General features: G+C 43.6%; 1 protein-coding gene across 1 annotated transcript in view; it reads left to right on the top strand.

Moving 5' to 3' along the window:
* Window positions 1-16,615, top strand: part of LOC126419425 (uncharacterized) — a 135,009-nt gene that overhangs the window by 80,752 nt on the left and 37,642 nt on the right. Inside the window, exon 3 of the mRNA XM_050086613.1 lies at window positions 12,671-12,831. Within this exon, the coding sequence (XP_049942570.1) occupies window positions 12,671-12,831 (161 nt within the window). The remainder of the gene's footprint in view (window positions 1-12,670; window positions 12,832-16,615) is intronic.

Here is a 16,615-nt window from a genome sequence, read left to right as displayed (position 1 = left end):
ACGATGCGCCAGCACTCACAGTGTTAATGCCGACCCTTGAGTGCAGAGGGGCGTGGGCAGCAATGGGCACGTATGTATACTGGTATTCAAGTAGCTGTATGCTATGTGGATTAAACACGTTGAGAATTGTATAAGTATTACATTGATTAGCTTGAATCATATTATGAAGAACATATCAACCAATAAAAGAATTTTCACCAACACGATCAAAGTTCAAAAGTCAAGGGCTAAATAGGGTTTTTAAAGAACATATATTTCCCCCTAATTCACTTTATGTTCTTCAGATCAATAAGTATCTTTCGCTACACGCTTTTTATAGTAGCCTATGTTCTTCCTCAGGGCTCAAGCTACCTCCGTATCAAATTTCATCGAAATCGTTTCAACGGTTTAGGCATGAGAAGGTAACTGATCGGGTTCCTTTCGGATTTTCAATATTAATGTTGGCTTTTCGTTAACCGGTTTCATCTATGTCACCCTAACAGCAGAAACTTCTTGTAATGGCAGTGCACGCAGCAATGAAGAAGTACCATATGGTCCAGCAGTTTCCTGTATTAAGTGACGTAACCTGTTTCTGAAAATAATATAGTGAGGTGGTGGGGTTGTCACGGGTGGCGAAACGATGCTTTGTCTGTAGGATCTACAGGAGGCAGGAAAATGCTTGTGAGGGGCGAGGTGGGTAGTGGGGAGACAGTCCTTTCTCTCGCCAATGAGCCACTCACCGTTGAAGTTCTTGACGTGGCGCACGTAAGCAAACTCACGAGCCATCACAGCCAACAGAATTCTCAGAAAGCGTATTTTGGAGCATTTTCCAGTGTTGTTCCTAAACAACCTATAACTCATGTGAAATAAAATGCGGAAATCGCAAGAAAAATCCCTTGTAGTGGAACTACACAGGATGTGCTTGTTAGTTACGTGTATCCACTGAAGGGAAATACCAGCTCGCTCTAGACCTGTACGTCTACACAGTGTGACGTCATTCCTCCCATATTATGTCGATGGTTTATTGGCGTCTCTACGTACAAGGGGCGTTCAACAACTAATGCAAAACTTTTTTTTTTTGTCGGCCAGTTTCGGCTGAAAAAATGCGGAATTTCTCGTGGAATATTCCCGCCTCAGTTCCTATAAAGTCCCGATAGGTGGCGACGCTACACTTAGCCTTTAAAAAAGCCTCTGTCGCTTGCGCGACTGGGACGCAACACGCGCCTGCACCGCGTCGCGCGGCATTGTGATTGAGGTACAGTTCCTCAAGCCGCGCGCCACGCGAGCACTGTGGATGGGGAGGGAGGGGGAGGGGGGGAGGCGGGAGCAGGAAGGCAGTCCTGCCATGTGCTCACTTCGGCATAGCGCCGACGTTAATACCGTCTAACACTGTCTCTAGCATTGAAAATGTCCTTAATTCGGCGAGAAAGAAAGACCACAAGTTTCTGCAGGTGCGCCACATCCAGCTGAAGCCAGTCATTTACGACTAGATTCCATAGAGCTAGCATACTGTGAGGATGTTGACTGCTACGTTTCAGCGACTGTTCCTGTTACATCCGACATAATTCAACCGTGGAAGCTAAACTGAAAAAAATATTTATTGATATAATTACGTTGAATGCACCCAGTAGCCCTTAGCTAAAAAATAACAACAATACAAAAAAATCTTTTTGAAGTGTCTTCCAAAACTAATCAACAAAAACCCCATAGAAATTATAATGAAGCGCCAAAGAAACTGGCATAGGCATGCGTATTCAAATACAGAGATATGTAAACAGGCAGAATACGGCGCTGCGGTCGGCAATGCCTATATAAGACAAGTGTCTGGCGCAGTTGTTAGATCGGTTACTGCTGCTACAACGATAGGTTATATAGATTTAAATGAGTTTGAACGTGGTGTTATAGTCGGCGCACGAGCGATGGGATACAGCATTTCTGAGGTAGCGATGAGGTAGCGATTTTGCCGTACGAACATTTCATGAGTGTACCGTGAATATCAGTAATTCGGAAAAAGATCCTGCAAGAACGGAACCAACGACGACTGAAGAGAATCGTTCAACGTGACAGAAGTGGAATCCTTCCGCAAGTTGCTGCAGATTTCAATTCTGGGCCATCAACAAGTGTCAGTGTGTGAACCATTCAACGAAATATCATCAATATTTCGGTGCCGAACGCCCTCTCGTGTACCCTTGATGACTGCACGACACAAAGCTTTACACCTCGCCTGGGCCCCTCAACACCGCCATTGGACTGCTGGTGACTGGAAACATGTTGCGTGATCGGACGAGACTCTTTTCAAACTGTATCCAGCGGATGGACGTGTACGGGTATGGAGACAACCTCATGAATCCATGGATCCTGCATGTCAGCAGGGGACTGCTAAAGCGGTGGAGGCTCTGTAATGGTGTGGGACGTGTGCAGTTAGAGTGATATAGTACCGCTTATATGTCTAGATGCGACTCTGAGAGGAGACACGTACGTAAGCATCCTGTCTGGTCACCTGCATCCATTCGTGTCCACTGTTCATTCCGACGGACTTGGGTAATTACAGCAGGACAACACGCCTCTCCAAACGTCCAGAATTGCTACAGAGTAGTTCCAGAAACACTCTTCTGAGTTTAAATACTTCCGCCTGTCACCATACTCCCCAGACATGAACATTATTGAGCATATCTGAGATGCCTCACAACGTTGCTGTTTTAGAAATCTCCAGCCCCCCGTAGTCTTACTGATTTACGGGCAGCCCTGCAGCATTCATTGTGTCAGTTCCCTACAGCACTACTTCACGCATTAGTCGAGTCCATGCCACGTCGTGTTGAGGCACTTCTGCGTGCTCGCGGGGGCTGTACATGATATTAGGCAGATGTACCAGTTTCTTTGGCTCTTCAGTGTAAATACTTCTTCAGAAAATGTACTGCGGCAACAAGAGCTATTTGTGGACACTGTAGTAAACAACATACGTTTGTAAAACATCAGTAATGGGAAAAACAAATAATCGTGTCTTTGTTCGACGATATAATTGGTAGGACAAAAATTAAAGTTCCGACTACCCACTATGGAGCACACTCGCCATGTACACTAAGTCTGTGTCGAGCACGAGGAATGAAAAAGTTAATGTTTCTAGCTACAAACAACGAAACAATGACAAAGTCCAGACGTGCTCAAGGTGCCATAGTCTGGTCCCCAGCGGCGCAACGGTTGAAGAGTGATGGTGGACGGCGGACTGGACGGCCACAGCTGTGGCGGCTCCGGTAAAGTTAATCGGTTCTGGGCTGGCCGTGTCACTGCCTTCTGCTGCCCAGCGCAGATCCTCGATGTGCAGAGAACTACATACTTCTGACCGTCTGCTTTACTGGTTGGCAGAATCAGAACGTAGTCTTGGCTGGCGCACGGCGATACTTTTGGCACTGCCGCCGGCACCACCCTGCTTTGGTCTACTCGCTGTGGAGCTGCGGCCGTTTGACCTGTGCGGCAGTCAGACATTCGGCCGGCAGCGGTCCGTGGTAGGCGCGCCACATCAGATCGAAGTAGCTGCCCACATCTTAAGTTGCAACCTAAAGGAGAGCAGGAATACCACAACTGCCATGTAAACTCTGAGCTTGTCTTGTACCACGGCTTTATTAGCTCGCTAAAAGCAACAGCTCACTTGTTGTTACATTTTTCTAACACCACTTCTGTTCTTCAATCCTCCCTTGTTTTTAGTCTATACTGTTAAGGAAAGAATGATGGTTTGGAGTTAAAAGTCTCACTGACAATGAAGCCATTTTAAGATGAAGCACAATTTCAGGATAGGGATGAGTAGGGAAGCTACTCGTCCATGTCATTTGTAAACGAACCATCCTAGTATTTTCCTGAAGCAATTCCGGGAAATGACGGGAAACCTAAATCTCGATGGTCAGACAAACATCTGAACCGTCATCGTTCTAAATGGAACTCCAGTGTGCTGACGATTGCAGCACCTCCTTCGGTATGCACACTTCTAACGCCTCTAAAACCATGCAACTAAGCCTCCTGGTGTAAAGTGTTGGTAGTTACGTTGAAACCTTAGCACCAACATCAAGAACACAATAATGATAAGTACTATATATTAACCCATTTATATGATATTTAAACTGGATTGTAAATGCTTCTACATACGACGGTTGGAACTTTAATAGTGGCAAATATTCATTTACAGCTCGTACAGAATAGATACGTATTTTAAAGTTTTACTGACTTTCAAAGAAGTCACCAGCATTGTGTATAATCAGCTGCCAGCAATATGCCGGCCGATGTGGCCGAGTGGTTCTACGTGCTTTAGTCCGGAACCACGCGAATGCTACAGTCGCAGGTTCGAATCCTGCCCCGGGAATGGATGTGTGTGATGTCCTTAGGTTAGTTAGGTTTAAGTAGTTCTACGTTCTAGGGGACTGATGAACTCAGATGTTAAGTCCCATAGTGCTCAGAGCGATCTGAACCATTTTGAACCAAGCCAGCGATGTGGAAGTCGTAGGATATTCTTAGCACTGCCAGTTGTGTTGACAGTTCGAGCGACACGTTCTATTGCCCGACGAATTTGTAGCAGTTCTGAAGCCAATGGCGTGAAGTGTTTCCTTCAGTTTAGAAATCGAATTGAACTCACGAGGGCTTAAGTCAACGGAGTGCAGTAGGTGGTACAGCACTGGGCAGCCCCATCAGTCAAACAAATCAGTAACAGCTTGCACTGTCCTGCAAAATGATGGTCAGGTGCTGCAGAAAGTGTCATCACTTCTGTCTCTATGCTGTTAATTTTAGGAACACAACCTACGACCAGATTAGAGACAGAAGTGATGACACTTTCTGCAGGACTTGACCATCATTTTGCAAGACAATGCTCAAGCACGTACAGTGCAAGCTGTTTACTGTTTTGTTTGACTGAGAGGCTGCTACGTGCTATAGCACCTACCGCACTCCCCTGACTTAGGCCCTCGTGAGTTAAACTCGATTTTTAACCTGAAGGAAACATTTCACGGCATTGGCTGCAGAACTGCTACAAATTCGTCGGGCAATAGACTGCGCCGCTCGAATTTTCAACACAACTGGCAGTGCTAAGAGTATCCTACGACTTCCACATCGCTGGCAGCGGGTTATACACAATGCTGGTGACTACTCTGAAGGTCAGTAAAACTTCGAAACACGTATCAATTTTGTATGGGCTGTAAATTAATAGTTGCTACTATTAAAGTTCCAACCTCATATTTTTACTCTTAATGTCATGTGTACATTGTGTTTGTATGTTTGAATTCGCTGATGAACTGATGAGGTGCTGCTCCTGAAACATGTCAGCAAATGTAATTTTTAACAACTCGTCGGTTGATTTTAGAAACCTAATTAAGCAGTTGTGGGGCGGCGGGTGGAATAGTTTGAGAATTTAAATGTAGAAAAGATGCATTTCCCGGCCGATTAGCAACATTTGTGGGCCGGCGGGTGGAATAGTTGTTATACAAATGTTTTGTTTTTCCCGGCCGATGCACCATATGTGGGGCGGCGGGTGGAATTATTGGTATTAATGTAGAATGTAATGTAGAAAAGATGCATTCCCGCCTCCAACTCATAACCTCAATACATGTAGGTGTGTTCTGTCACACACTACACCAAATAACGGCCAACTCCAACCTTATAAATATTTCAAGGTCGTGTCCTTCACGTCTCAACCACAAACACTGTTCAATTCTATTACACTGCCATTCCTTGCTACACAAGGTGAGTTCATTCTTACAACTTGTCTACATATTTTTCATAACACTAAGCAATCTCTTTTACTATATATTATTTAGCTCTAATGCATACACTAGGTCTCATTGCCACTTCAAATCCTGCTTGTACACGAATTTGTATACCTTTTTAATTTACTGTTGGTGGACCATTTCCGTCCGCAGCTTGTGGTCGTGCGGTAGCGTTCTCGCTTCCCACGCCCGGGTTCCCGGGTTCGATTCCCGGCGGGGTCAGAGATTTTCTCTGCCTCGAGATGACTGGGTGTTGTGTGATGTCCTTAGGTTAGTTAGGTTTAAGTAGCTCTAAGTTCTAGGGGACTGATGACCATAGATGTTAAGTCCCATAGTGCTCAGAGCCATTTGAACCATTTTTTTTTTTTTTGTGGACCATTTCCAATAAAACAACAACTTTGTATTTATAATACCCCGAGGGTTCTATACATACTTGTTACTCAAATACCTTTGTATCTTAATTACATCATACTTCTTTGTTGTTTATGTCACTGTTAGGTTTGTCACATTAGGTATTTTCTTCACTCATCGGTGGATAGAATGGTTACAGAACTCATGGCTTGATAGCCATGACGGAAAATTTTTGTATTGCAAAGAAGGAGTCGAAACTTTGGTGGATAGGAAAGATGAAGAGAGAGTGAAATCTGAAATGGGAAAGAAGATCTCACACAGCTGGGACTGCACAGCTGCCACACTGTGTAGAGGTTACAGAACAACTTCCTCCCTACATAATTCATTCACTACCTATGAACTTCTTTAGGTCGATCACGTTCCTGAGACCTAATAGGTTTCTACTCTTAGGGTACTCTAGCCTATATACATTGGCATGTGGTTTTCCTATGATCCTGAAAGGTCCTTGGTATTCGAACACGAATTTCTTTGTTTCTGCATTTATTTTCTTTGATTGTTCCTTGGTTTTGACAAGGACTAACTGACCTATTTCAAAACTGGTGGGTACAGCTTTTGCGTCATGACGCTTTTTTCTTTCTAATGTTCTTTTCCTTATATTTGCCCTAGCCTTTAACTTCTTCTCGTCTGTGTTTAGCTTACTTTTACTAAGATTAACACCTTCGTCCCAATATCTCCTATTTTTCAGAACTCGTATAGGCAGCTCCCAAGTTTCATCATTAGTCACTACATGTTTATCAATAAAAGGTACCGTAATTACTCCGGTTATCGGCAAGACCAATTTTAACTGGCTCCTTTCAAAGTCAGCAACACTCTGATATTTCGACAAGAAATCTATGCCAATTAAAACCTCAATACTGACATTATTTACAATTAAGCATGGATGATCAATTAAATTACCATTAATATCAAAGGGCAGCAAAGGTTCTTGCTTTACCGTTTTTGACACCTTGCCAGTAGCACCAATTACTCTTAGTCCTGATACCCTCATTACTGTAAGCTTGTCTTTACCAGGTAATGCATCAAAGTAGGACTGAGACATCGCGCACGCCTCACTTCCACTGTCTTAAGAGACAACGTACAGTGATACCCAACATATTCACTATTATTATAGGGTTGTTTATTCTAAGTTGTACAGATAGTTCCTCAAACTCATCCAATAGTTCCTTTTGGATTTGTCTCCAACTAAAGTGATCGACATCTGTCTTCATTACATTTGGGTCAAAGTGTGTAGGGGTTTCCTGAATTACATTTTCCGCTGCCTTTTCCAGTCGGTCTATTAATTTCAAATCGAAACACCGCACGACTTCATTACATTTAATTTGCTGAACATGACCCAAATTACTGAAGTCTGAGCGATTCTGCGCCTCCAGACCGGGCATAACACCAGTTACAGCTAAACCACTTTCACTATTATCGTCGGGTTCCTTCTCAAGTGACAACTGGTCACAGCTACTGGGTTCATCGACCCCCAACAGGCTATCCTCTACATTCTCACTTACCTCCTGTCCTAAATCTATTAGTACAGTATCAACATCCTGCACAGGCACTTTAGATAAGAGCACATCATCCTCGTCGTAAATATAAGCATGAATTTCTTCTGCTTCTTCACCTGACAATTTAGTATTTTGTAGCTCTTCCCTACCATTACACTGCTGCGCCTTCTCTCTCTCTTCCCACTTAGAAAGCGTCTCTAACACGGTATCTATCAAATACTGTGAGTGATCTAATATTTCTGCTGTATCCTTAGATGCTACCGACCCCTCATCCACATGTTCAGTCTGAGTATTCTGATCTGTCTTACCAATTACTATAACTACTGGCTTAGGAAAAATAACCGCCTGGTGAGCGCCAGTGTCCTCATAGACGGGAACTAGTTTTCCTGCCTCGGCCTACTACTGTTTCCTTTATTTCCGTTATAGTTAACTGGCACAGCATTGCTTTCCGCACTGTTGCTTACCTGCATAATTTTGTTTGGAACAAAATTACTATCATTTGGATGCCATTGTTGGTTCTGATAATTATTTCTCCAATTCCTACCTCTCTTAGGATGGCGAACACCTACTGTTCTGATGTTTACATTGCCATTCTGCTCGTTCTTAAAATTACTGCTAGTGTTATTACCATTTCTATTAATACGTGCTTGCTCCTCATTGGCAGCAACACGCTCTACACGTTCCAAATATTCAATGAAACGATCCAGATTGTCTCTAGGGGCAGATATAATTCTAGTTTGCCAACACCATGGCAGTTTGGCTTCAAGACCTAATATTATCATTTCAGGTTTTAGTTTTTCGGCCAAATGTGACAAACGTGAAATCCATGACCTAGCAAACTCTTTATGAGATTCCTTGCCTGCATTGAAGCGTTTTCCACTCCAAAATTCTCTCAACACTTCATTTTGCTTATTACTAGACCAATACTCATTAATGAAAGCTGTTTTAAATTCCGCTAATGTTTTACACTTCAACGTAACATCAGCTGACCAACGCATGGCGTCACCTGCTAAATGGCTTCTAATAAATGAGATTTTCTCTCGTTCAGACCAAGTTGGGGGAATCACATCTTCAAAATCGTTCCAGAAATCTAGCGGGTGGATATTTTTATCTGGATCGAATCGCAAGAACTGCCGACACCCGATAAAAGCGGCGTTTGCAGCTACAACTTGTTGCATACTACCATTACCAGAAGTTACTGAAGCTAATTTACTCTCAATGTTAGCAATGTTAGTACTAATATTTTCTACTCTCATTTCAACATTATCTACTCTTTGCACAATATGAGTAGTATCAGTTTTGATTGCACCTACTTCTGCTTGACATATGTTTACTTTTATATTAACATCTTTAAACCTATCTGAGCACAGTTCAGATTCCGCCTCGATCTTTTCTGTTAACTTGTGCTCCAGCTTCCCATCTTCCATTTGGAAGTTTCTGCGAACCTCAGCAACTTCGGATTTTACTGTTTTAAACATTTCAGAAAATTGTTGAGCAACCTATTTCTTAATATCCTCATGATTGTAATCAATTTTATAAATCAAACTGTCCAGATCCTCTTTCAACTTATTGCAACCAGCCTTGAAGGTATTGTTCATTATCTCCAATCGTTTATTAAAATTAGTTTGGCTGGCCACAATCTCATACTTCAGCTGTCATTTTAGCATTACTGGCTGACATTTTTGCATTACTGGCAGCTATTGCTTGTAATATTACATTTAAATCAATATCCCTAGTATCTTTGGGTTGCTCACTAGCTGGCTTTTTATCACACTCAGGCGACGAAAAACTAGCTCCAACACCAGAATCATCAAAACTAAGGGAAACTTCTGATTGGTCAGTCATATCTAACTTATCCTTTTTAAACTCTACCACCTCTGATGACTGTTTCGTTTTTAACTCATCAGATAAACTATCATCCAATAAATTAACAATTTCTGATTTCTGCTTTACTACAGGGTTCTCTATTATTGAATCACTGCCCCTTTTCACACTACTGTCAGGAGACAATACTTCATATTTCACTTAAACATTACTATTTTCATGCATATTTACACTTGAACCGTTGTCTGGATTTACAGTTCCCTCAACAGACATAGGTTCTCATTTAAGTTTAAGCTCAGTTTCTTCTGGCGGTTCCATCGCCGACAGTCTTTTAGTGCAGGTTAGTAAAATTTTTAGCAGCTTTTCACTTAACTTAGTTCCTTCCGCACGACGTATGGCGTTGCCGGCGCGGCGTACCAGGATTACTGATGCGACGCGGCGCGTTGAACTGCAGACGGCACTTCGACGGCTGCTGTGTGTTTACGTGGCCCGCAACTGCAGGCGCGGCTGCGGTTGCTCTGGCGGACAACTGCGGTGAGGCAAAACTGGCTTCTCGCGATGCCGGCAGCACCGCTAGACTCAGTGCCAGCTCCGTCAATCCAGATGCGTTGTTAATCCAATTGCGTCGTCCACATACACACGTAACACTATCACTGTTCTATTACTCAGTAGCGTGTCGCATTTCACTCCCGAATCCGAATATTTAAAAATCACTTTCACTTTTACTCAGTTTGTTTCCCGGCAGATGCACCATATGTGGGGTGGCGGGTTGCTTAATTGTTATTTAAATGTTCCTTTTAATTATTTAATGCTGTTGTTTGCCGTTCTCAACACTGGCTTTCTAACTACAATATTGGCAACCAGAAAGTGATTAGCAAAACGTGAAGCCTGTAATTAGAATTCCTAGTGCCCACTTCATCTGAGAAATACATTTATAGCTACAGCTCTGAGGAATTAAGAGATTGTCTGGGATTCATAATTAAAAAAAAAAACATTCTCTCTAAAGTGTTCACTATATTCTGAAAGTCACAGACCAAAAAGGAATCCACACAATCCAACTACCAAAGCAGTTCAGAGTCTAATGCGCTGATGCAACTATAACTGTTCAAATTAAATGTTTAAGTGAATGCTCGCCATAATTTGATGATAATGTTCATCAAACGCCACGCTAAATAATGGTAGAATGTCTGTCCCGCGGCGGCACGTGAAAATACGACATACGCAAACTGAAGATAGATCATTAAAGTCATCCCAGAATTAACACTTCACTCGAAAACGATTTCATGGTTACGCGTATCCCGAGTAACTTATTACGGCATCCGAGGCTATTTATAGCAACAATACCGACGTGACGCGACTCCCGGTACAGGTGGTGCGCTAATCAGTGTCTGGAGAGAACTGGGGCCTTTCTTTCTCGCGCAGCGTTCTTATATATAAAGCCGCGGTGCGGACGGCTAAGGGAACGCCTGATCAAATCCGCTCTCCCGACTAGCCGCTGGGCTAGTAATGCACCACTTTAAGTTACCGAATAAATCATTGCTTCCTTTGCTGATGGCCGATGAAGCTCTCAATTTAAATATGCAATCAGCACACAGGTAAGTAATCATAATAAAAGCCTGACATAGCTAAGTCAAATATTTTGGGCTAGAGAAATAATTTAATTACACTACACGCAGTAGACGAGCTCTGAACTTGCCCTTTGGAGATACGCTATCGCTATAGTTTTATAGTTATTCAGTTGAAACTTCTCACATCTTTACGATTATAGCGGATCTCCTTTCTACTTAAATTTAAACATCCTAGCCTTATTTATTCGCCTACTTAATCTATCTTGCTTCCTTAATTTTTAAGACATAAACCATAAAATCATGAATTTCAACTAAAATTTTAATTTGTGAGATCCAGAATACTGTTTCTACTACATTATTATGCAAAAGGAATCTAAATATAAATTTTTAAGTTTCTAGCTCTTCTCTGTAGCGCAAATGATTTTTACAGAAAAACGTCCAAATTTCGAAAATGGTTAAAGTTATTGAACTGATATTCAACACATATTGATTTAGTATTACTCCTGACATGCTAGAAACGTTTCAAGTTATTTACTTGATTTTTAAAGTATTGCGCAACATTTATGAGGTCAGAGCTAGTTACAGCGGACTGGCTGGCACACAACGAAAAGACTGATGTGAATTTTATACGGCGTGAGTAGGCTGCTTCCCTACACAGTGATATCAGACTTCCTCAGTGCCTCAAACATTTTCTACGGAATTAGGCCAGTCGATGCCTCATAGGGTACCTGAGTGTTCGTCAAAGTAGTAAGGTATCCATACAGCCCTATGAACATGGCTTTTCACAGCATACTGATCATTAAGATGTACTAGAAATGCCACAATTGGTCACCGAGAGTCTTGAAATAAATACCTTGTTTCATGCTGACGGTAACGTGATTGAGTTGGCCCAGGTCCTGATACGAAAAACGTCCCCAAAGTATCACAAAATCACCTTCAACCTGCATTATATTCACTGTAACTTAAACGTATCATTAGGGCGTCGGTTCATTCGATATCTCGCCTCAATTGAAGAAAGAAAAAACTCGTTACTCGACGGAGCATACGATACGCCTGCTGCCAGGTTTCTGTATTGTTCGGCGCTTCGAAGATGTGCATCTTTCTGTCGCGCAGGGAACAATAGCCATCTGTGAGCTATCCGACTCCATTTTCCCATTGCACGCAGTTCCCTTCACAATGTTCGCTCGCAAATTGGCCGAGATGAACCTGCTTCACTAACACCAACAGCTCCTGTCGGAATTTTAACTGGCTGCCTTTGAGAAGTTGTGACGCTCGTATCTTCTGCCTGTGAGCTGGAATCTTGTTTCACGCATCTCTGCATCTTTTACACAATTCCTTGCAGACATCTAGGACAGTCTGTACTAATAGATTGGGCAACTTCATACATGACATGGTAACGGTCACGCCAAAAGACAAAAGCTTCTTTCTACCTTCCGTCAAATCTTCTTTCTACACGTCTTACTGCGCTGATTTCATAAAATCGGCTGTTCACATACACGCTAATTCACTGCCATAACTTACATTAATGGTAGAGGGTCACATGACCAGTCCACTTGCTCTGCCCCTAGTGTTTGCCTTTAGCGGGGGGAGGGGGGGCAATATTTTATCTGGTGAGCTTATTTGAGCTAGCGCACAACTTTGCTGGTTGCAGACGACACCTACGTTGAGCCGGAGAACGTGACGCGGGTTCTGTCTGGCGTGAGAGCCGAGTACAACGCGACAGCCACCTGCGACCGGAAATCGCAGCTTGAGCTGGTGAACTTGCCCGGAGAAGACATGGACGAGTTTCACCTGCATATAGGGTCTCAACAGGTAAGCAGCCATAGCAGAAGGCACCTTGTGTAAGAGTACATACACGTATTTCACAAGATGCGAGGAGTGTTCAATAAGTAACGCAACTTCCTTTCGCAACAAATTCTACTTAAAAAAATGAGGAATTTGTTGCGGAACATCATAGAATGTTCCTGCTTCAGTCCATACAGTTTCGTGAAGTTACGATAGGTGGCGGTGCCTTCACAATGGCGTCTGTAACGGAGGAGAGCTGTCATTGAGTTTCTTTTGGCGGAAAACCAGAGCATTCACAGGTGCTTGCAGAATGTCTGTCGAGATCTGGCAATCTGGCAGGGAACAAAAGCACGGTGATTCATTAAGCGAGGGGTCTGTCATCATCGCAACAAGGTCACGCACCTCACGAAATTGAAGGAACGATGTCAGCGTGTTAGCCGCCACAAACATGCAAACAATCTTCTTCTTCTCCGCGACACCGCAAGGCATCACACAGATGCACAGCCTAGAGGAGCACACAGGACTTCCCAGCAATGTGCCATAAGGCCGTCATATTGAACAGAGATTGTGTTAAAAAATAGGGTTCTGTAGCCAAAAGAGTGGAGAATAATATAGCGTATTGGAATCTTCAATAAAACGAACCTGCTTTTGGAAAAGATTTGTTGCATTGCTTATTGAATGCCCTTCGAATTAAAAACCTAACACTTTGGGAATCCAAGACAATCCATCTCCTTCATGACGTGTACATAAACCGTAAATGGGATTTTCTATAGTCTCTGAATAGAACATAATTTTTTATGTTGATAGATTCAGTACATTTGGTATCAAGCTCTGATACTACAGTAGTACACTCGGTTAGCATGGAAGATGCAGCTCAGCTCCAGTGGTACGAGGGTGAGTCAAACGAAAACCTTAAATTTGTAATAACAAATCGAAATTTCGCGCCGTTATCCTGTAAGTTGGCAAGCGTGCTACAAACAGCGTGCAGAATGGCCTGTAGGTGGCAGCATCTTGCAGATGCACACATACCGTTGAAGTATCATTATAAAGATGGCCACGACACTTGCGACTTGCACCAGGGAAGAACAGCGTTCTGTTATTCGGTTTTTGCGTAGTGAAGGTGTGAAACCTATTGAAATTCATCGACGAATAAAGGCTCAGTACGGTGATGCATGTTTGTCACAGTAGCAAGTCTAGGAATGGAGTAGGAAGCTCGCAAATGGTGTGACTTCAGTGGAAGATGCTCCTCGTCCAGGTGAGGCACAACGAGTTGTGACTCTACAGAACATTGCAGCAGTTGAAGCCATAGTGAAGGAAAACCGCCGAGTGACGCTGAATGACATTGTAGCATGTTTACAGATTAGTCATGGGTCAGCACACCACATTGTCCATGATGTGCTCCAGTTTCACAAAGTGTCTGCAAAATGGTTGCCACGGCAGCTGACTCCTGAAATGAGAAAACGACGTGTTGATGTTTGTTAAGAACTTCTTCGGCGCTTTGAACGAGAAGGTGATGGCTTCCTTGCAAGAATCGTTACTGGGGACGAAATCTGGGATCACTTCCACCTACCGGAAACGAAGAGAGCGAGCAAGGAATGGCGCCATTCCTCATCACCAAAACCAAAGAAGTTTCGACCAGAACCATCAGCAGGGAAGATTATGCCGACTCTCTTTTGGGACGAAAAAGGCGTCATTTTCGAGCATTACATGCCTAGAGGGACCACTGTCACCTGCGCAACATACACAGATCTCCTAAAAACTCATCTGCGGCCTGCAATCAAATCAGAGCGACGTGAATTGCTGTCAGCAAGTGTCCTTTTGCAACATGGCAATGCAAGGCCCCACACTGCCCGTACAACAGTTGCAACATTCACAGACCTGCATTTTGAGTGTCTTCCTCATCCACCACACTCGCCAGACCTTGCCCCAAGTGATTTCCATGCGTCTGGACCACTCAAAGACGCAATGGGAGGAAAGAAGTTACGTTCTGATGAAGAGGTACGCCACGCGGTGCATGAGTGGTTGCGCGGACTACCAAAAGAAATTTTTTCTAAAGGAATTTATGCACTTTGTAAGCGCTGGAGGACTTGCATTGAGCGTGGGGTAGATTATGTTGAAAAATGATACAGCTTTGTGCCACTTCTGCACAATAAATAATATTTAAAAAAATATTTAAGGTTTTCATTTGATTCACCCTCGTACATAGCACTTCGTTCGTGATCGATGGAATTCACAGAAATTAATAGCGATAGTTGTCATGAGCAGTTTAAGCAAGTCTAAAATACTTTGCCACAGACACCCCCTGTCATTTAGGGATAGTAATGAACTGGGCAGTGTCCTGTGTTGTGGATGGGAGTGAGCTGGGCGCTGAAGTTTCCACTTGTGAGTCCAGCACTATATTAGTGCTGGTGCTGTACAAAAGCCGTGTCGAGATAGATGGATGGTTGACGCCAATTTTCTGGCTACAGGGGTAGCTGTAGGCCAGCCTGTGGTATTGTGAGTGCCGCAAGTGGCAGTACAGACAGTTAGTTAGTTGCTTAGTTTCATGTTCCATGGATCACTTTGCATTGTATATCATAATGGTGTGGAGCGAGTCATTTCTCATGCACATCGCAAAATATCTGTAAAAAGAGCTTCATGTTGAACATTTCTAATTCTTTTAAATACACGACGGAAAAAAATCGCAGGACCAATAATGAATTGTGGAACACAAACAAAAGTTGGCATACGCGTATCTATGTGTGAAAGATGACGTCTATTCAGACTTCGTGCCAGATGCATGAAAGTGGCGCTAGTAATGCCACTCTGACGATGCAAATCAGGTTTTAAATACACGTTGTAACGGTTGTAAGAGTTCGTTACCTTTGAGACTGGACGTGGTGAGTTTGCTTTAGGCAAGAATGCCTTTAAGGTGACGAAGAAGCCTTTATCAACACCTCACAGAGTTTGAGGCCGGCCGGGGTGGCCGAGCGGTTCTAGGCACTACAGTCTGGAACCGCTCGGCCGCTACGGTCGCAGGTTCGAATTCTGCCTCGGGCATGGCTGTGTGTGATGTCCTTAGGTTCAAGTAGTTCTAAATTCTAGGGAACTGATGACCTTAGAAGTTAAGTCCCACAATGCTCAGAGCCATTTGAACCACTTGAACAGAGTTTGAATGAGGTCGTGAAACACTGCTACCAGAAGCTGGATGTTCCTTTTGCGATACTGCAGAGAGACTTGGCAGGAATGTAGCCACTGTACATGACTGCTCGCAGCGTTGGTCACTGGAATGTCGGGTCGCAAGAAGACCGGGCTCCAGATGGCCGCGTGGCACTACCGACAGGGAAGACCATCGTGTTCGGCGTATGGTTCTAGCGCATCGTACTGGATCCGCAGCAGCAATTTGAGCAGCAGTTGGGACCACAATGACACGACGAACTGTTTCAAATCGGTTATTTCAAGGAAGGTCCCCTGTAGTGCGCGTTCCACTGACCCCAGACCACCACCGTTTGCGACTTCAGTGGCGCCAAGCGAGAGCTCATTCGAGGGCACGGCGGTGATCCGTTGCGTTCCCTGATGAAATCTGGTTCGGCTTCGGTGCCAGTGACGACCGTGTATTGGTTAGAATGAAGCCAGTTAAGAGCCTGCAACCTACCTGTCTACGTGCTACACATACTAGACCTACACTTGGAGTTACGGTCTGGGAGGCGATTTCGTATTACAGCAGGAGCACTCTCGTGCTTAGCCCAAGCACCCTGACTGCTTATTTGTAAGTCAATCTGATGATGCGACCTGTGTGCCGCCATTCATGAAGAATATTCCAGGGGCTGCT

This window comes from Schistocerca serialis, chromosome 9 (assembly GCF_023864345.2).
Source record: "Schistocerca serialis cubense isolate TAMUIC-IGC-003099 chromosome 9, iqSchSeri2.2, whole genome shotgun sequence".
NCBI lineage: Eukaryota > Metazoa > Arthropoda > Insecta > Orthoptera > Acrididae > Schistocerca > Schistocerca serialis.
This window is presented reverse-complemented; position numbering and strand designations above follow the sequence as displayed.